This window comes from Chaetura pelagica, unplaced genomic scaffold, assembly GCF_000747805.2.
Source record: "Chaetura pelagica isolate M959 unplaced genomic scaffold, ChaPel_1.0 scaffold356, whole genome shotgun sequence".
NCBI classification, from domain to species: domain Eukaryota; kingdom Metazoa; phylum Chordata; class Aves; order Apodiformes; family Apodidae; genus Chaetura; species Chaetura pelagica.
In genome coordinates this window covers 9,101,655-9,129,262 of record NW_009953964.1, presented here as the reverse complement: position 1 = coordinate 9,129,262, position 27,608 = coordinate 9,101,655, and the positions used below count along the sequence as shown (strand labels likewise).

The 27,608-nt window shown below is 41.9% G+C and overlaps 1 protein-coding gene across 3 annotated transcripts in view; it reads left to right on the top strand.

Moving 5' to 3' along the window:
- The window catches only part of GRIA1 (glutamate receptor, ionotropic, AMPA 1), a 118,056-nt gene that overhangs the window by 77,888 nt on the left and 12,560 nt on the right, over positions 1-27,608 (top strand). For all 3 annotated transcript variants that reach the window (XM_010002015.1, XM_010002016.1, XM_010002017.1), the window contains 6 exons: positions 882-986; positions 3,091-3,201; positions 4,160-4,366; positions 5,474-5,844; positions 24,202-24,400; positions 24,965-25,212. In XM_010002015.1, coding sequence (XP_010000317.1) covers positions 882-986; positions 3,091-3,201; positions 4,160-4,366; positions 5,474-5,844; positions 24,202-24,400; positions 24,965-25,212 — 1,241 coding nt within the window. The remainder of the gene's footprint in view (positions 1-881; positions 987-3,090; positions 3,202-4,159; positions 4,367-5,473; positions 5,845-24,201; positions 24,401-24,964; positions 25,213-27,608) is intronic.

Genomic DNA, 27,608 nt, shown 5'->3' with positions numbered 1-27,608 from the left:
ACAAGCAGAACAGTTGAGAACAAACCTTTAACTCCCAGTCCAAAGATGTGAAGTCTTCTCCAGGTGGTCTCTAGAAAGACACAAATTTTCACTCCTTTTCCCATTTTCCTATCCTTATTGCCTGGTCCCCACAGGTGATGTGGCTCCAGTCAGAAGCCCTTCCCTACTCCAGGCTGGACACTTCTGCAGCAGGTGAAATGGCCACACTTGAGAGAAGTTCAGGAAGTGGAATGTGATGTGAACAACACTCTTAAGCTCTGCAGCATTAGCAGCAGAGGCTTAGGATCGGAAATTTCCTATGCAAATTTTGTTTACAGTACTAAATTGTCAGGTTTTATTAGGCTGCTGCAGAGGTAATTAAATTTGCTTGCTAACTGATAGATTCCTTTCTATTGAAAGATGGCAGCTGGGAGCTGTGGCCATGGTTTCCCATTTCCTCCAAATCCAGTTCCTGATATGAACTGACAAACTCTTCACCAGATCGTGACTCCAGGTCAGATTTAGAAAATATAAAAAACCCCACAAACCCAAGGAGTTCAGAGCTGATTTAGCTCACTGTCACATCCCAAGAGGTGATGAGCTCACACGTGATCGAGCTCTTACGCATCGCTAAGCTCAGTAATAGACCACTGAGTTTTAAGAGAAAGGGTTTTTTTTAAGAAAAGGTAAGTTAAGAGAACAGCTCTGCATGTGGCCAGGCATGCTCTGCAGAGAGAAAGTGAAAGCCTGGTGTCAGATAGATGTCCTTTCTCCCCTGCACGGATCTGAGAGACACGACTGCACTCCCCATCCTTCTTCCTCTTGCTTCTTACTGCTGCCAAACCATCACCCTGGGAGGTGCTGACCAATTTGTTGTCCTCATTGATTTTTGTGTCTTTAAGGTCCGCTTTGAAGGACTGTCTGGCAACGTTCAGTTCAATGAGAAGGGACGGAGAACCAACTACACCCTCCAAGTGATTGAAATGAAACACGATGGGATCAGAAAGGTAAAGGAGAGAGCAACCTGAGATCCTGTGTCAGATGCCAGCCTGGTGTTTGCCTTGTGGTGTGCTTGGTCTCAACAGATGTTTCTGTTCATGAAAGCTTCTGTGTGGGGTCACCATGAGTGCCTTCCCAGCTCTAGAGGAGCAAAGCCAAGCTCAAGGGGGAACTCATGATATATTACAAAAAAAATACAACATATGGAAGGGGTTATCAAGAGCAGCAATGGCATCTCAGCTGTGGGGCAGGCATTTCCAGGGTAGTAAAATCTTGGCCAACTCAGCCTCACTATTGGCAGGGCACACTAGCTCAGGCTTAGCTGCACAACTGTCTTTTTTCCTCTCCTGCTTTTATTTTCCAAGGATGAGCCAAGGCAGAGCCAGACAAAACTTTTCTGCCCTAAGCAGTGTAGGTGAACCCTTTATGTTGACCTAATTCTGCTCTTCATGAAATGACAATAACCATGTCCTGAGACATTTGTGCTGTTCTGGAGTCTTGATCCATTTCTATATTCCAGGCACTCTGGAAAATCTGACCTTGTTCAGGAGTGCTGAGCCCTTGAAACACTAATCCTTTTGAAAATCTGACTCCATGTATTTATGTCCTGCTTTAGATGCTGCCTATTGGAAGAACAGAAAATAGCTCAAGTATCCTGTCAGTAAGGGAGAGCTACTAAATGTTTTGGAATGGTGTATTTTCTGGAATCCCTCTGCACCCCCCCAGTCTTCTGAAGAATAGAATACTTGTTTGAAACTGAGAAAAACTAAAAATAGTGCAAGTTCCACATTTACAGCCCCTACTCCCAATTCATGCTTACACAAAAGCAGCTGATGTGAGATCAGAACCCTCCAGAGTCAAGCTGGTGGAAATAAAAAGGCAAATTTCCCATTGTGAAAGAAGTGTCTTTTTGAAGACATACAAAGTGGCCTTCCTCCCTTGCACTGTATTCATAAGAGGAAAAATGCAGTATTGTGTCCTGTTTGGGTCTCTGAACTTCAAGAAGTTGGCAATCTGGAGTGTCTAGAGGAGAAGAAACAGAATGCTAAATGTCTTGATTTTGCTGTGTGTTTACTGACAGAGATGATATTTATTTGGCAGACATGTACGTTGCTGCCACAATGCATATTGTAACTTAGATCCACCCAGTTAGAGGTGCAAAACAAACGTACATATCTCCCTTTATGGTGCCCTAGGGCAGAGCTTTGGAAGCTCTCTCCTCACTCTTATTTCTTTTTGTCTGTGGGATGAAGACAGATGAGAAGCCTGTGTAGATTTTTTCTCCTGAACTGTTATGATCTCTAATCTGCCATAGCAGCTTCCTGGTCATGCCCTGTGTTAATACCCTTTCCCATTCCTGTGATAAAACTCCTTTCACATGAGCAGAGCTCAGGCAACTGCACACTTACATAAGGTGATGGAAAACCTCTTATAAAATCAAGGACTTAAAATTGATAAGCTCAACAATGATCTTCCAGGTGTCATTCAGTGGCACTTTGATGTACCTGCAAGCAGTGATAGGTCAGCCCAAATCCCTGATTATCAATAAACACAGCTTAATGTAAGAGTTTTTGCCATTACAACTGACCCATTTATTCATAACCCTGAACGTTTTGACATTGGCAAGGGTTGGGTTTTTTTTCTCACTTGATATTGTCTTGTTGTCTCAAGATTTCATTAGAGTCAGTCCTATGTTCATTCAGGCTTTCAGCTTGAGAATTGCATTTTATCACCCTCTAGCATCTGGATATGGAGTAGGCCTGCTCACCGTGAGAAAATCACTCAGAAGTCACACAGGGGAAGTGTGACCTCTTTGAGTAGGGACGGGGCAGGGAATTGCAATAATTGTGTGCCAACTATTCCTGTGTGCACACAAGCACTTTTCTACCTCAGCATATCATGCACCTTGTTTGCAGGCTGAAGACTTGGTGGAATGGGGGTTCCTGGTCTGCCCAACAGAAAACATCAGTAATTAGGAAAGGAGATACCTGGTTGGGTATGAACACGCAGAGAAAGCTGACTCTGGCCTGGTGACCCTGTTGCCATATCTTGATTAATATGACAAAGAGATATTAATATTACAAAGAGAGATCTTGGTTTTGTATTTGGCAGATTGGTTATTGGAATGAAGATGAGAAGTTGGTTCCAGCAGCCATAGATACTCAAAGTGGCAATGAGTCTACAAGTCTCCAGAATAGGACTTATATAGTCACAACTATCCTAGTAAGTGCTGTGACATCTATCCCAGCTCTTTCTCTCTCCCATCTCCCTGATGTGCAGCCTCCCTCTTCCCCCTCATGTGCCCTCTTTTGTACTGTATCATTTTTATAACAACAACAACAACAATAATAATAATAATAGCACTTACTGTTTCCTGCTAGGTCCATAAAGATATCTGAAAATTGCTGTGGCTAATTAAATAGATAGTAAAGAGTTCTCACGCTTAAGTGTAGAAAATACAAAAGATTATGACAAGGTGGTAGAGGCATCAGCATAGGTAAATTAGGAATATTATACCTGTTCTTTGTATTTAGCCCACAGGATGGGGGCTGTAATTTTGGGAAGGATGAGCTGTATTGTGCTGAGAGGCTTGAATCATGGCTTTAAAAACAAATCTCCACTATAATCATGAAGTAATAATACCCCATAATGTATGCTATCCTCTCTTGTGTCATTGTGTACACTTACCCTGCAGAAACCTGAAACTTCATTAACTTTTTTTTGAATCATTACTGTGAGTCCACAGAGAAGACACAATAGTAAAACTGAGTTAAACATCTTTAGGGCTGTCTCTTGGCCAGATGATTTGATTCTGCCTGTGTCCACATAGGCAGAAATGCCTTCAAAAATTCAGTGCTCAGATGCACCGAGTATCCCTTGCAGAACTGCACTAAAAGATTTGTTACCCAACCCCCCTCAGCTATTCCGTTTTCCTCGAGTCCATCACTGCAGAAGCTGCAGACAAATTCAGCTTGAATAAATAGAAAATGTCACAATAAAAATCACACTTTATATCTTCAAAATAAGCCCATTGTGTGTTGGCTGTGCCCTTTGGTACAGGAACATAATGCTAGAGCTTTGCAAGGGGACCAGAAGCTGCACACTGGGCTTTAGTTTGAACCCCTGATGTGCATCTCTAAAACTGTGGAGCATGGCTCAGTACTGGTCTTCTCTGTGCCAGGAAGACCCATATGTGATGCTCAAGAAGAATGCCAACCAGTTTGAAGGCAATGAGAGGTATGAAGGCTACTGCGTGGAGCTCGCTGCTGAGATCGCAAAGCATGTTGGCTACCACTACAGGCTGGAGATTGTCAGGGATGGGAAGTATGGAGCCAGGGACCCTGACACCAAAACGTGGAATGGCATGGTTGGAGAGCTCGTTTATGGGGTGAGTTTCCAGCCTCATCCATTTTCTTCACCTCTTGGTACTTGAGAACACATTCAAGCCCTAGAGCCTGAGCTGTCTTCAGGACTGTAACTCTGACAATGCAAATAACCAGCACAAGTAAAACATTTTAATTCAGGGAGGGACAACACATTTTGTGCCTTTGGAAATGTCAGAACGTTTCCTTTCAACAGTTCCAAGAGGTTTTCTGTTCCATTTTTTGAAAAACAAGTATTGAAATGTCAAACTTTCCCATGGGTAGGTTCTCCAAATTTTACCCCATTTTAATTTGACTGATACTGATGGAATGAAAGGAAAAGATTTCAAACACTTAGCATATGACTGGGGAATGGTAGGACTAGACCATTGTCTGTCTAGCCACTCATTCCATCATCTCAGATATACACCTGCACCCTACACTTCTAAGCATGTCTCATTCTGGTAGTTCTCCTTCTGTGGTGTTTTAAATCGGGGGGATGTAATCTTGCCTTGTGGGGAAAGGGGATATTAGTGTAGGGAGCATCAGTGCCCAAGTCTCTGTCACTCTGTTGGAGTGAGGCATGATCTGTCTCCTGCTGGTAGCTCAGTGGTATATGCTGACAGCCACTTCACTGTATTTCTCTTTCCATTTTCAAGATGGATTGTAAAATAAGTGGAGAGAGCACATCAGTGTCACTGGAACATTTTTCCTCTTCTCCTGCATCAGTTATGCAATCAAAAAGCAGTTCCTGATGGAAGTAAACACCCTGGCATCCTTTTTCAGGCAACTGGCCTTTCCTTCTGTCTTTTGATGTCTGGATGATAAAGTTCTTTTTGCAAAAAATCATCTGCATCAGACTGTGACATCAGTGGATAAATCAGACAAGAAGAGCTGAGTGGCTGCAGAAAGAAAGTGCTGTGATTTAAAAACAGCTGGTAATCCGGAGTGATAAAATGGAAATAACCCACCAATATTATGGCCTGTTTCTTTTTAACATTTCTCTTGCAATTGGTTTTGTCTGATTTTTTCCGAGATAGCGGGGGTAAACAGAGATCAAAGGAACATAGCTGGAGTTAGCAGATATATTTTATCCCCAGAATGCAAATCTCATTTCTGTCTCTCCTTTTCAGAGGGCGGATGTGGCTGTGGCACCATTAACCATCACCCTGGTTCGAGAAGAAGTTATAGACTTTTCCAAACCGTTTATGAGTTTAGGTATATCTATCATGATAAAAAAACCTCAGAAGTCCAAACCAGGAGTTTTTTCTTTTCTGGATCCTTTGGCTTATGAGATATGGATGTGCATTGTTTTTGCCTACATTGGAGTGAGCGTTGTCCTTTTCCTGGTGAGTCGCTTCAGCCCCTACGAGTGGCACACTGAGGAGTTTGAAGAAGGACGAGACCAACCAGCCACTGACCAGACAAATGAGTTTGGGATATTCAACAGTCTCTGGTTCTCCTTGGGAGCTTTCATGCAGCAAGGATGTGATATTTCTCCAAGGTGGGTTGGCTTCCCCAGTGAACCTTCTTCTAATCTGTGTGATTTAGTCTTTCTGCATGTGTTGGAGCTGAACAGGTTCTTCTTTGACCTCCCTTCCTGAACCATAGTGTTGACTTCTGAATCAGCTACAGAAAGGATCCAAGGGTTCACAGGTCTTGCACCCATGAACTTGGAACCTCAGACCTAGGACCATAAAATTACCATCCTAAATTTATGCTGGGGAGTTCTTTTGAGGGAATTCACAGATGTGTAAACAAGATTTTCTAAAGCCACACTTTTGCAATCAACTTTTGTCAGTCATTTATTTTGTTGCCATTAGAAAAAAGGTCAGTCTAGCATTATAGAGAAGCTATAAAATTCCAGTAAAGTAAGGAGAAATAATACAGTAGATGCCCAGTGAAAGGTTATATGGTCTGTGCCAGAGATTATGAAGCACACCGGGTAGTTTTAAGTATTATTGGCCTTTTAAAAGGTCAGAGAAGTATGAAGTTTTCTTTCTGGTTCCTGTTTCAGTCAGTAGTTCTGCTGCCTGAAAGTACAGTAGGACCTTAAGTCCAAAGGGTTCCTAAAAAGTCTTTGGATGGAGACTTTTATTCTCTGTACAAATTAATGACTCTTGTGATTGCTTTTTAATTTTTCTTGGAAAAACTAGCACAATATAAAGTGGCTGAAAACCTGCATGAAATGTAGAAGATGTGCATTTGTGATAGAGTCACAAGCAGAGACTTATTTTTAAATAACGTCTGGGAATACCTCCTTCATTTTTGAGAGCTGTATTCCCACAACTTATGACAGAGGTTTTGCCGCCTGCAGGAGCCCATGATACACGTATCTTCTCAAAGCCTTGTTCAACCTAAAGGCATTCAAAAAGAACAGAAAAAGAATCAAAACCATAAGAACCAAACAGCTGCCAGTATGACCCTGATAGGTTTTGTGTATATCTAAGTAAGTTGTATGTCCAGTAAGTAATGTTTGTAATAGCTGAGATCTTTCTTGGTGGTATGTGTCCTGAGGCAGGGATGAGGTTTGTGAGGCCTCCAGTGTTTTGTGTCCAGGGCAGAGGTACTTTGTAATGGTTTGTGAGGCTGGAAAAGGGTTAATGAGCTGTGGCTTGGGATGTGGATCATATGTACCAACGTTCCCAAGAGGTCTGCTCTGGATATTAGTTGGAGGTTGGTGGATTGATTGGTTGGAGAGCATGTGGGCAGGCCAAGCACCAAAGGCTGCAGGACACTGCTGTCCTTCACCTCCTCCATGGCTCCAAGAAGCACAGCATGTCTCTGCACTGCTTGCACACACTTGGGTTTTACATATAAGCTCATCAGACCAGGAAAGTTGCCTGTTCAAATTTAGGCTAAGAAGATTTTTGGTCAGTTTTTTTCTCAAACCAGAGGTACTGCCAGTCATGAGGATGGTTTTACAGACAGAGTGTGCATTTACGTGCCGTGCTGGCATCTGAAGCAATGCTTGGGTAAAAGCAGATGGCCTTTTTCTTTTTTTCCTCATCCTTCCTTTTTTGGGCTTTGTCTCCTTACTCTTCAAGGGAAATCTCAGCAGAGATATGTGTCTTGTGGGCGAACACAGTAGGCAGAAGTTAATTTCCCACAATCTGGGGTGGTATCAAAGCTTGGGGAACAAGAAGGAGGCACAAGGCAGTTGGCAAGAGGAGATAACATTGCACAGCTCAGCACGGCTCCCGTGGGATGGCAGGGGAGACCAGGCACCAGCTCCTTGGCTATCAGATGGTAATTTGTCCAACTATTAATGAGCTTGGGATAGCAGGGAAATAAGAGCTCCCAGGGCACTTTGATAGTGACAGCTTTTATGAATATGTTTTATCATCAGATCATTGATTAGTAAGAGTCCAGTCGGAGCATTCAGAAAGTCTTCCCAGCAGAGGGAATTTCAACTTTATCGCTGTCTTGTAACACAGCCCTGTGCATTAGGATCAGGTTATTGCCATTTTCATTTTCATTGTGGTTCTTGTCATCGTTATTTAGGAAAGAGACTGTCTTCCTTTGGGGACATTGCAATAACCAGTTTGTGTTCCAAGGAGGAGCGTGGAGAGGTGAAAAGCTGAGACTTTGCAGAATAGCAAATTTTGAAACATCTTTCATCCAAGAAGATTAGTGGTTTTGATCCAAATAACAAGACTTGCTCTAGCTAAGCATGCTTTGAATCACCATTTCAAAGTGTTATTTCATTTTGCTTTGAAATGGGAAATCAGAAGGTTTCTGCAATTGTTATTTTAATGTTGTTAATTTGATAATGAAATCCTGATAATGAAAACTGCAATTTCATTAAAACCAGTATTTTCCCATGGAGCACAGGAGCACTTTCTGACTACAAATATTTGCAAGAAGAGAAAATTTGAAAAATGAAATATGGAAATGATTATAACTCCCAGTACTCTGAGCACAGCTCCTGGTTGCAAGTGGAGGAGAACATTTCTGCAAAATGTGAAAGGAAGGAGGAAGCAGGAGAGTGAGAATTTCTGTAGGATGCTGTTGTACAGAAGGGCTCTGAGTGCTCTCCGCATTTCACATGTATTTTTCACACAAACCTGGTGCAGGATTTCTGTGACACATCTCTTAGAAATGAATGCTTGGTAGAACGACACTGTGGGCAGGTGGGGATCTGCTTTATTCCAATATATTTCCTATATGGTTGCTTCTAAACTTATCACTACAATCTCTCAGCATCTCCCCGGTAGTGTATTAACCAACATAAATAGCTTCTGTTATACATCTGTTCTGTCATCCTCTCCCCGGCAGAAAGGAGCAAGTGCAGGGGTGTATTTTGTTTTTGTAGAGGTTTTGGTTTGTTTATTTCAGTTTTGTTTTGGAAAGGAGTAGAGGAAATTTGTCTGGAGGGTTGTGTTTTGTTTTTTTTTTTCCTGTCCTGAGCATGTTTGTTTTAAATGCACATGCCACTACCTATTTATCACCAAAAAAATGTAAGATCAAAAGCACAGACGCATCACTCAACGCAGCAGGGGGTGAAGTTCACAGCAGCTCCTTGCTCTTGTGAATGCATCTTCCTCAGACTCAGACCAGTCCCCAGGGAACTTGGGTTCCCCACAGAGACAAAAATTTGCTTTTGAAGGAAAGTAGCATCATTTTTATGGACAGTTGCATCCTTTTTAAGGACAGCCTTACTAGCCAGAACTTTAATCATGCTTTTAAGTATGCTGCTCACAACCTACCAAACACTTTAAAGATACACTCTGAAACTGGTGACCTGTGGATGACCAAAACAGTGTAGCTGTGGGTTATTTGCTCATAGCCTCTTCAGCCAAGGAGTGAGGCTGCTGGGCAGGAGGTTGACTGATGTCCTTGAAGCTAGATGAGTGTGACCAAGGCCAGACAGTAACCAGTCATGGAGAGTCCAGCAGTAGCTGGTGGCAGTTTGTGTTGTGCATTTGGATGCTGCATGAGCTTGAGCAGGGAATCTATACTTCCTGTGCCATAAGTGGAATTACTTGATTGTAGGCACATAGCTTCTCCCTAGGAGGCCGTGAGCTCTTGGACATTTCACCCTGGAGTGTGTGGTCCCCCTTCTGCCTCTTCACCAACCAGTGGCCCCACTGGTTGTGGTGAAATCACTACCATGTGGACTTATTTGTCCTGGTTAAGGAGAGAGGGTCCCTATTGTTGCTTTCACAGACTGTGCTTTCAAGTACCTGCAGATATGCAGCAGAATGGGGGAGAAGCAACACTTTGGAGTTGTGAGTAGCTTCATGTACAGAAGTGGGCAGAAATCAGTGAAGTCTGAAATGGCCCATAAACCATTAGGGTTTGCAAAATGCCACCCTGACTTCAGAAAACGGCCATGAAATTGCAAAAGCATTCATTAAATGTGAAATACAGACCCAGAAAGGAGATCCTCAGAACAGCTATCAGAGCTAATAAACATCCCACAGCCTGTAGCAAGAAAAATGTGAAGTAACTATGACTAACATGTTACCATTTTTTTCAGAAATTTAATTTGATAAACCATCTTTAGAGCTTAAAATAACCCCAGTGTGTAGCAGCTGTAGAGAGTGGGACCTCACTAACATCCAGAACATTGCTGCCATCCCTAGCTCAGGATGGACCTGACACCTTTGACAAGGGGACTAAGGGGACATCTGGGTTTCCCAGTCTCCTCTGCAGCAAAACAAAGTATCTGAATATTTCATCTGTCCCGTCACGTTCTACAAAATAAATTATTTTGTTGTCGTGAAAAGGATAAAAAAGCCAGGAACAGAATGTATATTTTTGTTATCAGCTTCCTACCTTGTTCTTCTGGGTTTTTTTAATCTCAAACTGTGTTGCTTCATATGCTTTGAGCTCAGAAGAAACTTCTTGTATATTGGATTTAATTCAGTTACTCCTCCTGTGAATCATAAAACTTATGCTTAACTAAAAGTAACTATATTTGGCTATATATAAAATATATCTTCCAGAAAGGTATTTATTCTCCTCATGAACATACTATGAGATAGAATATACTACAAGACAGAGTATACACAGTGTCTCTCAGCCGAGTGACTACAGGAGTTTTGCCCCCACTGGAATTTGACAGGAGGATAAATATCACACAGTATCACCCAGGAAATGTAGCCATTCTGTGTGCCCTGCCAGAGGATAATTAAGCAGACATCCTCAAAATCAACCCGGCTTCATGGGGGATGTCTTCATACTGTGTTGTGGAAACAAAAGCCATGTTATTAGTCCTAGAAACAGACAGTGACTGGAAAACATGCTGCTAGTTTCAGCAAGTAGTTACTTACAAAAGACTTAACTGAAAAGCAAAATTATTAGAAAGAAAATTGGTTCTGGCTCAAACCAGGACAGGATTCAGATCAAAACATACCACAAGCAGAAGAGAAATATACAGTGGTATCATTACATGATAGGAAATCATGTCATGATGCCTAGAGACCATAACTTTAAATTGCTCATTATAATGTGCATGTTCGAGAACAGATCTGGAGATGCCCTGGTCAGCCTGTGCTGGAAGTAAAATGATGGGTGAAGCTGGTGCCTGGGAAAGAGCCAGACATGAGAGGTGATGTTTCAAGAGCTTCAGCAGGGATGCATGAGCAGGAGGAGGTTCTGTGCTGGTCAAGGTGCCGCTGGGGACCATGGCTGAGCCACACCAGTCTAAAACCTGCGGGTGTTTACTGTGTGCAAGGACACATGGCACAAGATGTGATCCACCCTTCAGCTGGACTGGGACAAAGGGTTAAATGGGTCTTAACTTGTCTGCAGAGCCCAGCCCTGGAGCCAGTGAAGGGTGCAGTGGCACCAGCCCTGCAGTGAGCCCCTGGCTGGGGAGAACGTGTTCCCCGGGGAGTTTGCTCACAAAGATGATGAACAAAAGCACTCGGAGGTGGGAAGGAGAAATAGAAATGCTGGTTGCTTGCCAGTCAATAGTTATGATCTATTCTTTATAAACATCTCGTGGACATTGCTATTTGTTTTTAGTGAGATGGAAACAGAGCACCTTGACAGATCTGCACAGTGTGCAGCTGGGCTTGGATTTCACTGCAGTCTTTTGCAGGCTTTCTGTTGCGCTCAAGCATGGCAGTTTGTCAGTGGAAGAGTAACTATGGTATTTATTATGTACCTGTAATTAATGCTGAGCATTTTCTTCTACTATTTTTCCTTTTATTTACATTGTTTTTTAGATCAATTGAAAAAAATCCCAGGAGACTTCAGCCACAGAGCTCTTGGAAATAACAGCAAAATTGCTCCACAAGTTGTTGAGGGTTATTTTTCCCCCTAAACTAGCCTCTAGAGAGTCTGAAAAACAGCAGCACTTTTAAATTTCAGCAAGATCTTCCTAGTACTGAAAGATTTTATCAGGTTTTAGACACAATCTAAATGAGAAATTTGTCAGGACAAAAATTTTCTTTTTTTAGTGAGAGGTTCACTTTGAGTTGTTTCAAGGGAATTATTTCTGGACTGTCCTTTGTTCACTTACATTTACAGGGTACTTACTTATTTTGCTAAAAATTTTGAACTAGGAAAATTAGAACCATCTGTATTTAGCAATGAGAAGGATTTAAATTCCTTCCTGAAATAGAGGCTGAGAGTTAATGTTTATTTGGTGACTCTTCTTGATTTCAGCAAGTGTCTTCTCTGACAAGGCAGCCAAACCAGGCTGGAAACAAGGTTGGTTCAGCATCCCTGCTACTCCTGCTCCAATGGTGGGTGAATCCAGGAGGCTTGGATGTTGTGCATGGGGAAAAAGCTCAGGTTTTGGCAGTTTGCTTGAACTGGCAAGCTGAAGTTGGTCTTTAAGAATAAAAGTAAAAAATTATTATTTCAACTTCTGGAGAAGTGTTTTCTTTTCTTTTCTTTTCTTTTCTTTTCTTTTCTTTTCTTTTCTTTTCTTTTCTTTTCTTTTCTTTTCTTTTCTTTTCTTTTCTTTTCTTTTCTTTTCTTTTCTTTTCTTTTCTTTTCTTTTCTTTTCTTTTCTTTTCTTTTCTTTTCTTTTCTTTTCTTTTCTTTTCTTTTCTTTTCTTTTCTTTTCTTTTCTTTTCTTTTCTTTTCTTTTCTTTTCTTTTCTTTTCTTTTCTTTTCTTTTCTTTTCTTTTCTTTTCTTTTCTTTTCTTTTCTTTTCTTTTCTTTTCTTTTCTTTTCTTTTCTTTTCTTTTCTTTTCTTTTCTTTTCTTTTCTTTTCTTTTCTTTTCTTTTCTTTTCTTTTCTTCTCTTCTCTTCTCTTCTCTTCTCTTCTCTTCTCTTCTCTTCTCTTCTCTTCTCTTCTCTTCTCTTCTCTTCTCTTCTCTTCTCTTCTCTTCTCTTCTCTTCTCTTCTCTTCTCTTCTCTTCTCTTCTCTTCTCTTCTCTTCTCTTCTCTTCTCTTCTCTTCTCTTCTCTTCTCTTCTCTTCTCTTCTCTTCTCTTCTCTTCTCTTCTCTTCTCTTCTCTTCTCTTCTCTTCTCTTCTCTTCTCTTCTCTTCTCTTCTCTTCTCTTCTCTTCTCTTCTCTTCTCTTCTCTTCTCTTCTCTTCTCTTCTCTTCTCTTCTCTTCTCTTCTCTTCTCTTCTCTTCTCTTCTCTTCTCTTCTCTTCTCTTCTCTTCTCTTCTCTTCTCTTCTCTTCTCTTCTCTTCTCTTCTCTTCTCTTCTCTTCTCTTCTCTTCTCTTCTCTTCTCTTCTCTTCTCTTCTCTTCTCTTCTCTTCTCTTCTCTTCTCTTCTCTTCTCTTCTCTTCTCTTCTCTTCTCTTCTCTTCTCTTCTCTTCTCTTCTCTTCTCTTCTCTTCTCTTCTCTTCTCTTCTCTTCTCTTCTCTTCTCTTCTCTTCTCTTCTCTTCTCTTCTCTTCTCTTCTCTTCTCTTCTCTTCTCTTCTCTTTTAAAAATATTATACTAAAAGATTTTGTTGTTATCTCTACTTGGCAGAGTTAATTACGTACAGGGAGAGGAAATTCAGGCCACAGGGTAACAGCAGAACTTACAAATCACCAGGAACTGATGACCACACTAATTTCTGAAATGCACACAACCAGGGAAAGTGACTCACCCGAGGAGCAGCTTGACAAATTGCACAATATCTAACTAAACAATCCCCTTTGGAGCTTGCCCACTTCCATGGCAACCAAAATGTGGCAGGCAGGGGGAAATGGAAATTCTTTTAAAATAGTCATCCTTGCTATCCTCTTTTTCATTTGGAAAAATGCTGAAGGATACAGAGGACTCAGAAGAAGGAAATAACTAACTGAGATAACATTGTTGGAAAAATGCAATTTCATCTGTAAAGGAAAAATTAGTCTTTTTTGGATTTCCATGCTCTGCTATCCGAAAATTTCAAAATGCTGCAGAAGTAATTAATGTTTCCTCCACTGATCTGTAAGCCCCTTCCTCTGGATGGTTTCTGCATCAGGCATATCTAGTCACTCTTCCACAGCTCTGACTTTAGCCCTTTACATTGAGATGGCTGGGGGACAGCTCTAAGTCCCCTCCATTGAGTGACAGACTTAAAAACCATTACACCAGCTGTATTTAAAATAAGATGTCAAACACTTGCTCCAAAAGCAGATTTATTAAGCTAAAAATAAAATTGCAATCTTGTTTTTTTTCAGAACTAAATTAATACTTCTCATATTTTTGATTGAGAAGCTAAAAATAGTGGGGAGAGAAGTGCACTGCCTTGTTTTTTTGGGAAGTTTTATTAGGACAACTTTGACATGGAAAGGGCATGTGCTGCTTGTGTTTCCAGTGCTGTGCACTAGCTTGGGATCATGAATGGCACTAAGATTTATAGGGGTGCCTCTGAGATTTACAGCCTTCTCCATGGTCTGGCAGGGAAACTCTGAGGCTCCAGGGACTCTCTATTACATTGCACCTTGACTTGCTTATTTCCAATCAGTAAAAGAAACACACTTTCTCTTTTCATTTTCTTTCCTCTTGATAGCCTGTTATCCCCAAGCAGCCAGCTCAGCTGGGGTCTGGCATCCCCTGAGCTGCAGTCAGGACTGTTCATGCTTGTGGCTTCATGATAACTAGGTTGGTCCTCAGGTGTTTTTGTTGTAGTCTAGGGGTTATCAGGATCTGAATGACCTCCATCTCCCTGAAGCAGTGTCCCCTGTAAGGCCACCTGTCACACACTGCTTTGATTTTGGCACTCCAATACTGTCGCTAAGGTGGGAAGCCCTGAGCATGTTCTCACATGGTTTTCACTGGGAAGGTCTCCTTGCAGAACTCTTCCATATGCTGTACATCACTTTTATCAGCACCAAGATACCACATGCACACTGTCTCGATACTCATTCAAAAGGGCATTGAACTCCTCTCTTCTGACTCACAACACACAGAGCATTCACAGCTGGTCTTTGCTGGTTTAATCCCCAGCACTGGCCAAAATCTCATGAGTTTCCACTGGGAGGTTCAGGGTACATCTCTTATTCCATTATTTTTTGTACCTATTCCACTTTTGTCCTAGATTTCGTCCCAACTACTGATCATGGTATCTGGGGGAACACCATATCCCTTTTTCCTAAGGAGCTCAGGAATATGCATGTACAGCAAGAAAAGTCCATTCTGTAACACCCCAAAACTGTGAGCAGGCAAAGACAAATTTCTTGAAATATGAAAGAGGTGCTCACTGAGTGTTCATCATGGAAGGCTCAATGAAGCTGAGTAACTGAGAAAAGCAAAATGTGGGTCATGCTAAGAAATAGGGACAAAAGTCTTGCTGTGCTTGGACAGGACAGGGCTGTGATTGGAGTTGAAGAAGATAAAATACGCAGTCATCTCCAAAGCTCTCCATGACAGTGTCTTGTCTTCTTTTCACTTTCGCTTAGATCAAAGTAGTCAAGTGACAGGCAGAGGACACCTGTTTCCTGTCATCAAATGGTAGGAAAGGGCATAGAGCTCATGTACACACCCCCTTCTTTAAGCAGCAGCATATTTTATGGCATTCAATCTGTTTAATAAAATCATCCAGTAATTCTGATTAATGCCTACCCAGAAGAGTTGCTGCTTACCCTTAGATCCAAAGGCTAAGCAGCAATAATCCAATCATGGTAATCATAACTTACTACTTTGATCTTCAGATAAAAGAGCCTATAGAAGTGCAAAAGTGTTACATCACTGCTATTTGGACAACTTCAAAGCGTGCTATATACACTAATGAAACCTCCCAACACAGTCTGATGAGAAGCAATAGAAGGCAAATATTTGAACAGCGGAGTACGAAAGAGGGGAGAAGATGAGTCCGCCTACAATTAAAGGCAAAAGCAGTAAAAAGAAGTACCTGTAAACCATGGGTAGGTGTGAAACATGAAGAGGGGTCCACAAGGTAACAGCTGCAGCAGTCAATATGGGGTGCTCTAGGAGGAATCTCCTCTCTCATTTCTTGAAGCTCTCAATAAGAAGCGAGATCTCAAGCTGCAGAGAGGCAAACGGGGGGAAGAAGCAGCTTTTCATCAAAGCACTGCTTCCAAAGCCTTCCAAAATAAATAAATTAATTAATAGTTCACCAAATGGATCTTAGCAGGTGAAATAGGGGCAGTAGAAACACTGAGCATATTTTCCCTTCACAGTTTGGGAGTTTTAATATGAAAAGGTAGACACTCCTGCACACATAAAGCACTTCTAGAAGACACTGGCTGGGAAGAGAGACCTGACTCATTCCTCACTTCATCTACAAAAGATGCAACATGCCCTTGTAGAAAAAAGAAAGGCTCAAAAGTGAAAATAGAGAAAATGTACAGTTGTGGTGAGGGGTCTGACTTTAAATTAGAAATTAAGAAAGATAAAAGAAAGAGAATATTTGGGAATATTACTCAGAGTGAAAATCTTGCAGTGCAGAAAATGCTCTCCTCTCAGAAAATGTCTTGCTCTCATGAGGTTGTAAGATCTGACAAGACAGCCAAATAACCAAAGGAAAAATAGCCAAGGCAACAGCATCCTGTAAGATGAACTAGGTTATTGTAACATGGCCTCAAAGTCTCAGAAAAGGAGCTCTAAATTGTGAGCACATGTAGATGGCTAAAGAGGATCTTGGCAAAAAGAAGAACTAGTAGCATATAATCCAACATATATTAAATCTTTGGGGAATAAAAACAGCTTTTTCATCAAGGGGACTTTGAAGAAGAGACTGAGGGAGAGAATATGAAATCTTGCAGCACAACAAAGGACATTAGCACAATGTCCTTTGTTTAAAAAGAAGGATGAGTGCTGTTAAATTCGGGGCCACCTGAGGTTGAGGAAACTCCTGAGTAATGAATCTCCTGGGGCTCTCTAGCAAGTGCTTCTGTCAAAATTTTAAGCTTGTCACCTTGTGAGTTTTTCTCAGGGAAGAAAACAAATGCTGCCAAAGTGAGAAAAATGTGAAGAGCCTTTTTTACAGTAAAATTTTTGCTCAAAGACACAACAAGAGCCATTTTTATTCTTTGCAGCCAAAGCTGGCAAGACTGCAGAAGAGGGATGACTCTGTCTTTCACACGAGCTGCCAGGCAGCCCAAAGTGACCACGTGTTTTTCAGCAAATCTCCGTCTAAACACTCATCCCTCAAACTACCCTGGTTTGCAACATGGGGAGGCACATTGTGCCTTTACTTAAAAGGAGTACTATGTATTTCCTTGGATCTATTTGTTCTTTCTTTCAAGCACACTCTTATTTAGGGTTCTACCTCATCCCTTTTCAGTAGCCAGTTCTGACTGCTCAAAGATGATGGCTCCTTGAAGTGAAGGACATGCCTCAGTTCTGCTCTGTAGGCATGTTTTTATACCATGGGTGGTACATGAATCCTGGTGAAGTTTAGGGAGGCTTATTGCCCATGTCAGTCCATGCTTGATTGTCATCTAGTGCTTCTATCACTCCGCTTTACTAGCTGAGCTGGTGAGTTGTGTTGGTTGCACATCAGCAGGCTGCATTTTGTACCCATTGTGGACCACAGGAGGGCACAACATGCAGACTGCTATTGAGTCCATAAATTACCCCCTATGTAACTGGGCCCATTTGCTGCTGCCTCTGTCTGCTAGGCTTCAATGTCTCAGAAAGGAGAAGTGGGCAAAGAAGCAGTTTAGAGGTAAATTTCACCTGGTGACCAACGCTTGAGGCCACCCACCAGGTGAAGTTCATAAATGTGATTCATCCTCTTCTCCCACAGCTGGGAAATGAATTCAGGAGATCTACCCTAGATCCCATAAAGTAGCAGGGCCTCCCAAGGGGAAAAACACAACAAAACAACAAAAAAATAAAATCACAAACTCCTGCTTCTTAGTCCTCTGCTTAGGTCATTAGGTGCTTCCTGCCTGTTGGAATGCTCAGTGAGTGTATTGAAAACAGCACGTAGCTGCTCCATGTAGTCATGCTTATACTTAGCACTGCAGCAATCCAAGCTCCAATGACTGGAGAAGTACAAGTAGCATGATGCATTTCTGACTAAGTAGGAAAACTCATTTTAGAAGGAGGTCTTGCCCATTAAAGGGAAATTGAAGGAAAAATGCCAATATATTCTGCAAAAGAAGAAATCGAATGGCAGGAGATGGACCATATACTGCTGTCCAAAGCCATTAGCTTAGGCAAAAAGAAACAGTAGCTAAACTGTGACTTATCATTGAAGCCTCACAGATATACATCTTCCCATTGAATCTGGAAGATTCTGCATATTTGCAGACAATATGTTCAGTTGTTGCGATATTTACACAGCAAATGACCCCAAGGCCCCCATGTGTCAGGACTCCTGCTGGGATTCTGCAATTCATATTGCTTCCTTCCAGCATGTTGGCTTTGGTCTTGCATGAGCTGGCTTGGTTTGCCTGAAAACATGAGCTCTCAAATTTATCCCTCTGGGTTTGTTTGTTTTTTGAAATAAAAATTAGAAAAAAGAAAAGCAGGAGAGAGGCAACATGGGACTGCCAGTACCTGTGCACCCTCAGCTTTCTTACCCTGTCTCAGTGGCTAATGTTATCCACAGGGAATTAAAATATGCAGCTGTCACCTCTGCAGAAACCTTGTGAGGGGAGCAGAAGAGATTTTTACTGCTGGGAGAGGCAGATGAGAATGTCAGTAAAAAACATTGCTACTTCTGTGTTTGTAAGGGCTCTCTTGAGACTCCATGTTAAAGCCCAGCACTGCAGCCCAGATTACAGACTCTTCTGCCAGGAGGTAGGATTTGATAATAAGTAAATGCAAACTAATAATGGCAAGAAAATTAATAATGCAATATGGATGGAGATACACACATTATAATCACTCAAATTCCATTACAAAGAGTTGGTAGCTCATTCAAAACTATCACTGGCATAGCAGAGCCTAAAAGAATGAGAGCTTTACAGCATATGCACGATGGATACACCCAGAGCTGTTCCCAGACCCACATCTCCATTCTAAGGTTGTTCCTCTATCTACAACTATTCACAGACTTTTCAAACAAATCCAGGGTTCATGTCAGGGGTGGAGATAAAATGGTGAGACCAATCATGCCAGATGGTCTGTGACACCCTGAAAAAGCAAAGCTCATTTGCATTGGCTGAGTTTAACGTTGAAGAATTGTTTAAAATAAGAGCGAAACTGGAACAAAATGTTTGCAACTAATCACTACCAAGTCAGCCTTCAGACAGACCCATGAAATTATCTAGAGTCAGTATTAAAGTAGGAGAATAGTGCAGGAGATCAGAGGATCTGTGTGGGTAGAAGACCAAAAGTGAATTTGACCCACAATCAGCAGAACAAGCGTGTAAGAGCTTTTCTTTCAGCAGTTTTACATAAATTCACTCAGTGACAAATATGTCAGCTGACTAAGTGAGTCTTTATTAGAATTGAATTTAACAGCAAATCTGGGAAATCCTTCCAAAGCAACTATGGCTTTAGAATCCCAGATTTGTGCTTCTAATTAAAACACTGTCAGTTTAGGTGTAATTCTTCATAAGATATGGATTTGAAGAGGGGGAAGGGAGAAGTGGGAGGGAACTGAGATGCTGCTTGAACAGTTTTTTAACAAGGTTTATTTTGTAGAGTTTTGGATGATCTTATTAATGCCTTTTGAAAAAAATGCATGATGCTCTTCTAATAAGATGGCAAAGCAGAGGCAAACTCCTGTCAGCCTTTCCTACCTTCCATAAGGGATAAGATCAAAGAGCAAATGTTTTGATCAAGGATTGCATTTTGTTTTAAGAAATAAGATATTATAGCTGGATTATTTTATTTTTTTCTGTGAAGAATCCATTGATGCTGAGGCTAGAACACACACAAAAAAAAAAACACTTAATGGGAATGAATAAAACTTAGAATTCCTTTCTGTTTTCTACTGGCAAAATACAATTGTTTTTGCAAGGAAAGGTAAAAAAAAAAAATTAAAAAAAAGAAAAACAAAAAAAAAGAAAAACTGAGAAAATAATTATTATTAATTTCAGCTTTGTCATCTACAGTTTTTCCATCAGGCATATTAAATAGCATATTCCAGAATTATCTCTTAAATTATACATGTGGTAGATAAGAGTTTAAAGTACTATACAAGCTGAAAGAAAATAATCTGTAATGAGAAAGCAGAAACAAAATTATTTACCAGGTTTAAATGATAATGTTTAGCCTTTCAGAAATGAAACATGAAGTAATAGAAAAATGCAAAGCTGGATGGACCCAAACCAGTCATTTTCAGAATGCTACTTTAAGAGGACATTTGCAGACATTATCTTTTCTTTCCAGTTGAGAATATTAAGGTTTCATTTACAATTGCAGAATTTTCCACGGCTTTGCAGTTCTGGTTCCCAGCCAGCTGTAATTTTAAGTAGATTGTGCACAGTGAATAATGAGGGCAGAGTATTTGCTTCTTACTCCTGCAAGGGAAATGATGGAGAGGAGCACCCCATTCTTGTTACTGTTCCAGGAGGGCAAACAGGATCCCAGGTCAGGGAGAGGAAGGGCCAGGTGATTTTAACCAGCACAGGAAGGTCTAGAAGAAGAAACTAAGAGATCTTAATTTGGATTATGTGAGAAAGAAGAGTGTAGGTACAAAAGGAATAATGCAGGTTGGAAAACACAAAGTCTAACCTATCTAGATATTTCACCCCTTTCCACATCCCAGATTTAGCCATTCATTGAAGCTTCTTTCACTGTTATGTGTTTATTTTATTCTATTTTTTTTTAGATACTGCTATTTGGAAGTATTTCTATGACAATGAATGTGAATAAATCCAGAAGTCAAATACACAAACCCAACCACCTGAACCTTAGCATATCTTTAAATAAACCAGTGTGCTCCATCTCACCTTAGCTCTGCAGAGGACAGAGTCTCTTCCTTGTTTCCACACAGCAGAGAGCTGATTGCCTTCACGTTATGCTTGGACAGATGCAGGGACATGTAAATTCTCAGTGCAAGAGGATTTAAACCCCATACTGCCCATTAGTGAAGAGATATTAACTTTGCTAGGGCTCAAGCTGCAAAACATTTGTTAGTGAAGTAGAAGGTCATTTTCTGTTATCTACTGTGGAGTGAGATTTTTAAATCTTCAAAGTGACTTAAAAGTACAAGGTATATCTACTCCTTCGTGGCTGCTTTTACTAGAGCATAAACATCCTCTAGTCCCACTGGCTTTCAACCAGACTTTTAGCTTCCAAATGTTACAGTCACTTCTAGAATTGGGACATTATCTCCTAAACTACAGTCACTTTTGCAAATGTGTCCCGTGATGGCAGCACTGTGACTCTCCCTCTTGGTCTACAGAAGCACAAGAACAAGATGGTAACGGAGATTGTCTTTCAACCAAGTGGTTCTGGTAGGCGGTGACGGGCATTGGCACAAAAAGCAAACAGGCGATGTGGTTATCCAGAGAGATCCAGTGTGTCCTGTTCAATGTATCTTCACTGCCATTGAGCTGTAGGGATGTCACATGGGATTGCATCTACTTGTGTGATGTTTCAATGAGACTTATTTTTTGTTGTGTTGCACTGACCTCCAAGAGCCTTCGGCACTAGCCAACACTCCCTTGACTCAGATGCTGCACAACTGTGGAGCAAAAGGCCCATGCCCTGTAGAGCCCATATGCTCAGTGTCTCCTCTGCTGTGCCTTTATGGCCATTTGGATTCACAGCTTCTAGCTCCAAGTCAATCTAGCAATGAGGGCAGCATTGCCCTTTAGCAATGTTTGCAGCGCAACATCACCCATGTGCAGCCCTAGCCACGCTAGCAGTCATAGCAGGCTGTTTGTCTACTTTTCTTTCCTCCACCATCTCTGAGAGCAAACACTCACCTCATAGCATCCCGTGTGATGAGGAGAAGTGACCAGCACCAGCAGAAACAGCACAAATGAGACTGGTAACTGATACAGACGTGCATCCTGTCTCATCTGTCTCCCATGGGAAAGAAAATACAGTCCCCTCTCTCTCTTTCCCCAGCCCTCCTTCTTACCTCCCGGTCTCCATACCCCATAACTACATTTTCATGTTGTCTCTGCCAAGTGTGGAGCTGGGAAACATGAGCCATCTGCAGCTGACAGCAGGCAGCTCCTGTATGATAAGCCAGTAATGAACAACACCAGGATGCCGAGGGTCTAGAGGCAGGAAACCAGCTCACTGCTGCTGAAGGGATTGAAACCAGTCACAGAAATATCCCAGCTACGTCAGGAAGGAAAAGCTGTATAATTTGCAGCTGGAGATGAATGTGATTATTTGCCATGCAAATGGATTTTGCCAGCTCAAAGTGGCCTTCATCAGCAGATTGTTGTATTTTACATGATCCGGTTACTTACATTTAATGCCTCAGTGACTCTTCTTAGCTCTTCCTTCCTTGAGCACACATCATCCAGACTAATTAAAGACAGGTTTGTTTTTTTTCCTTTTTCTATCAATCTGAAGACATATGAGCTGAATCCACAGCTGCTTCCCTCCCCAGTCCTTCTCCAAATATGAACCAAAATACAAAATAATTTCTGCTAACGGTTCTGTGTGCTGAGTATTCTCCACAGATGGGAAGCATGGTGGCCACACTAATCTCACCAGAGGTTGTTTTTTGGGTATTTCTTTCTTGGAGGGTTAAATATAGAGTAGAAGAACAGTGCCCACCTGACTGCCTTTCTCACAGATTCCAGTGCTCCCACAACAAACCTCGGATCCCCCTTTCTGGCTGGCATTGATGGGGAAGCACAAAAAGAAAGTAATCTGGGATGAGGGACTAGCTGTTCAGCCATGGTGATGCAGTTGCCAGTGAAGGAGGAGGTTTTCATGAGACCCTGCAGGATGGGGTAACCAGAGTATGCTTATGGTTGGACACCATGTCTGAAAAGATCTTATTTGTCATACATTTCTTGCTTTTTAAGACATAGATCATTAAGGTAAGAGTTTGTGAACTTATAATATTACCTTGGAGATGGGTCGTCTAGACTTTCCTGAAAGATCTTGAAAGATGGGTCCTTTGAAGTCATTCACTGAGCTTGAGTTTATGGTCAGATGAACCTTGCAGCCCAGTATCAGAAAAGCCTTTGGAAGAAGACACCAAAAGGCAGGGCAGAGAATCTGCTCCCACATGAGACCCCAGTGCAGAGGAAAGCCCAACCACCTCTAGCCCTGTGCCTGCTTTCTGCTGGAAAGTGAGCTCAAAATGATTGAGAAGATTGAGAAGATTTCAGGGTGGGTTGTTCTAAATAAGGAGATGCTGTGTTGTCTGTGGGAGCAGCTCCCCTCACATCAGCCCTGTTTAAACCAGACTGGACCAATGGGAAGGGTGTAACCTGAACAAGTTGTGCAGCTGGTGGGCTATGTAAGGTTAGTCTCTTTCCAGCTCTAATTTTAGTGATTAGCAGGATGTGTTTTTTTCCCTTGATGGAGAGGCGGAGTGTGCACGTTGGTTTGTTAGGTTGTGTTAAGCCACAGTAAACCACAGCAGCTGGACCCAAGGCTTAACGCCAACCCAGACACAGTCATGAGCTGGTTCAGTGCCCTTAGCTGGACTGGGATATCTCTATTACCACCCCTTAAACCACATTTCTGTGGAGTGAGTCAGGTCAGCAGAAAGGCAATGCTGAGACACAGTCCCCAGCGGAGAAACAAATAGTGTTTCTCAGGGGCAGGTCCTCCCTAGTCAGACTGTCTGGCTTTATAAAATAGCATTGTGAGTTACCTTCTGCCTGGGACAGTGCTCTGCATCTAAAAAAGGAGTGTATAAATAATTTAGACAGAATGCATGAATACTGACATCACTCTAAAATTATCTTCCACTTTAAAAAAAATATTTGAAAAGATTTTAATATAAAATGTGTGCCTGCTTGACTTATTTGCCACTATAGCTACCCAATGGTTACAGATAATTGGCTGTTTGATTGCAGAGAATACAAAACACCTAGATTTTAAGGCATTATGATGAACATCTTGTCTAACCATCTGGTGAATACAAAACAGAGAATGTCAGTAGGCGAATTATTCATTAAGGCTGTAGCTCCTCTCTGAGCTTCAATATGTTTTAGAGAAAAACACAGAGGTTTGTTTTTTAAACTTTGGGTGATGGAGGAGCTGACCTGGTGATACCAGCTGGTCTGGATATATCTGGTCTGGCTCCATGCTGGTGCTCCTTCCCACTGCAGGTACATGCCACAACACAGACCTTGCCAGAGCTGCTGTTTGGGTGGGCATTGCCCTGCCAGCTGAACTTTCCTCCTTGTTTTCTCCAGGTCTTATTATTAATATTATTATATACTCTGAAAGGAACTGAAAATCAAAGCAAATTCATTCTGTTTATGGCTGATTTCTTTTTTTTTTTCACTGGGAATTTTTTATTGACACCTTGAAAAGTGCATTGAGGACTGAAACAGACCTTTAGCTTCCCTGGAAATGACTGGAGAACGTGACTGGGTAAAGGATGGGCCTGCAAGAGTGGGCTGCACCTTTCAGACCTTCACACCCCTCATGTCTGACTCTCCCCCATGTGTCCAGGTCTCTCTCCGGCCGCATAGTCGGTGGCGTCTGGTGGTTCTTCACCTTGATCATCATATCCTCCTACACAGCTAACCTGGCTGCCTTCCTCACTGTGGAAAGGATGGTTTCTCCCATCGAGAGTGCAGAGGACTTGGCCAAGCAGACAGAAATTGCCTATGGGACCCTGGAAGCTGGCTCCACTAAAGAATTTTTCAGGGTAAAGAGGAAACTTTAATGTAAACATTTTGATTAGCCTTCTGGGACAAGCCCTCCAGGCCCATCCTGTCTCATCCTCGGCTCAGGTCTGTTATTTTGTTCTTGCTTCCCCTTACCACGTTGGGACCTGCTGAGCTTGTCCTTAGAGCAACACAAGTCCATTTTATCCTGTGCCACTCAGAAGGCTGGTGGTGTCTCCAGGACATGTGATGCTCTGTGATTGTAAACACAAATAAGGAATATCAGTGTGCTCCCTACATTGCTGAGGAGTTACTCTCAGCAGCTCCAAAAGAAAACATCTCCTGATTTCCAGCTTGGGCTGCCTTTGGTTTGATCAGCAAAATCCCTTGCCATCCACAAATATCCTGCCCTTACTCTGTCAAGGTGCCAGGGTTGATCTGGGCCCTGGTGCAGAAATTATAGGAGGCTCATTAACATTCCATTATATCCTTTACCTTCATTGGCTCATCCAATATGCGGGCGTGTGTTCAGCCCAAGCTGGAAATCCCAGCTGGCACCCAAACCTCTCTTAAAGCTTCTGTTGGGTTTCTGCTGTCCTACACAGCGATCCAAAATAGCAGTATTTGAGAAGATGTGGACATACATGAAGTCAGCTGAACCCTCCGTTTTTGTGAGGACAACTGAAGAGGGGATGATCCGGGTGAGGAAGTCGAAAGGGAAGTATGCCTACCTCTTGGAGTCCACCATGAATGAGTACATCGAGCAGCGGAAGCCCTGTGACACCATGAAGGTGGGAGGTAACTTGGACTCCAAAGGCTATGGCATTGCAACACCAAAGGGGTCTGCACTGAGGTAAGTAGCCTGGATTTACTTTCTTTTGCCAAACCACTCAGCAAATCAATGTATGCCCACAGTTCAATCTCCATTGCCACGTTAATCACAAAAGCTTGTGGCACGGAGGTCGGGGAGGTGGAGGGAAAGGGATATGAGAATTCAGCGTGATGTGCAGGGGGGTAAAATGCTCAGTTCCCACTGAGCATCAATGGGAACATCCAATTATTCAAGCCCTGCATTTGGAACCTGGATCCTGGCTGATCCACTTGCTATGAATGTGTCTGCTGAGTTAGGTGATGGCAGGGGCTGCTGTGGTGTAACCATTGGTTTCACAGAGCATTATCTGGAAGGGACGCTCATCCTGTGCCTTGCAAACTGCACAGCTTGGCAGAGTGTGATATTACCTTGGCCTGGATCCATGCTTGCAGAGGGAATTCTCATGGGGAAAGCATTTCAGTATTTCCTAAAATGAAATGCTATTTGGGAGAGGTGGGAAACCAGTTTAGAAAAAGCCCTGCAAAAGGTGTGCATTTTCATTCACTGAGTCGATTCAGATCCTGGCAAGCCCAAAGGGGCACAAATCTTGCATTTCTGAGCCCTGACCTGCAGCTGTCACTTGCCTTTACCTGCAGTCATGTGAAATATTTTCAGAGATCTTCCTTTGAAAAGAAGAACCCTTTAAAAGTATAGAAGTAATCTGAGTCAGTAGGAGAGTTGTGGCCCTGCATACAGCCATACTCTTGGACAGGAGCTGGCCCCTGCAAAGTGCATCATGCAAACTGATCTGCTCACATCAGCATTACCACAGTCTACAAACAGAGATGGTGATCTGAGTCCTTTTGGCAGCAGCCATGAAAATTCCTCACATTACAGTATTGAGGAATATGAACGGTAAAGTTTTAGTAGGACTAATATGTTCTCAGAAGCTGTAGCTTTAAGTCAACTGATCAGTGGTCCAACTCATTTAGTTTCTTATTAAACATATTTTGATCAAAATATTTTGACCAATATCATATGTGTGACCTTATACTTTCTTGCTAACACAATCCAGTACAGAGACATTTAATCCATGGTTTCTGGATTAATAGAAAGCAGCTGAGAATTTCTTGATGCATTTGTCTGGTCACACAGCTCCCAGGCCACAGCCAGCCCAAAGAATTGAAGATGGATTGACTGGTAGTGGATGAAGCCCAAAGATTATTCCCTACAGTTATTAAGTCAGCTCAAATTGAATTTGGCACTTTCCATATCAGTGATTGCAGGAGGTATCTTTAAAGAAGTCCATTAATGCAGAGCAGGTGGTCCAGAAGGCAATCGCTGCACCCTGTGTGGTTCAGGCTCTGAAATGACTTGGGACCCTCTAAATGGCAGTGGATATACCCTCCAAGCTTTGAGATATTTTCTGTTGCACTCTCCCCAGTGTTTGCTTTCTGTCTTCCAAATATGCAAATTAGGATACAGGGCTGATTCTATTTCTTTATTTAAACATCAATCTTGTATCCTAATTTTGATACAATGAAAACAAACAAACAGGAACACCCTACCTGTCGTGTAATTGTTGGCATGGGAAGGAGCCATTTATCATACTTCTAAGAAAAATCAACCACAAAAAATAAAATTTCATCAGTCATTTTAATTTTGCAACTCCAAACATCCCTCTGCTAGGCATGATTCAAAAAATTCCTAACATTTACTTTTGTTTCCTCTTTTTCATCCCGGGCTGCATGTAAAGCAAAATTCTTATGGGCTTAATGGCAAGGAAGGAATGCTTGATTTTCCATCCGATGGTGTTTCTTTGGAACAGTTGCTGTTGGTTTTTGTCCCATTATGTTTGTTTTGTTCCTGTTGTTTTAATTGTTTTGATCTTAGTAGTTCCCTAGAGTCTTCACGTAATGTCTGTTTTCCCCTTGGGGTCCTGCACGTGAGAGGTTGCCCTGAGCAAGTTGACATTCATGAGGCATCTCTGTAGCACCCTCAGCTTGTCTCTTTTTCAGGCTTCATCCTGACTCACTTCCATCCACAGGGCAAAAGTTCTGAGCCAGGTTTGGAGGTACATGTGAGCCAGGCCTATCTTAGATCAGGTGTGTTTTAGAAGCTGGGCTGTATTTTTATTTTTGCTGCCACCTGTCCCTTTTATAGCTAGACCAGTTTTCTGGAATTTAGGCTGTCTGATTGGGAAAAGGTCCTAGAGAGATGCTAGATGAGGATTCACCATTGTTTGTCTTGCTTCTGTATGGGAACAATATGCAAGTATATTGCCATAGATGGTTGAAAACAAGGTTGACATTTCAAAAATAATGTTACCTGTTGTAGCAGGTGTAAACCTCCCTTCAAGGGCAGCAGTTCAGTCTATAGAGCTACCAAAAAACTTGCTGCTCCTTCCTAGGTGAATCTGGCTTTGAATATCTTTTGGT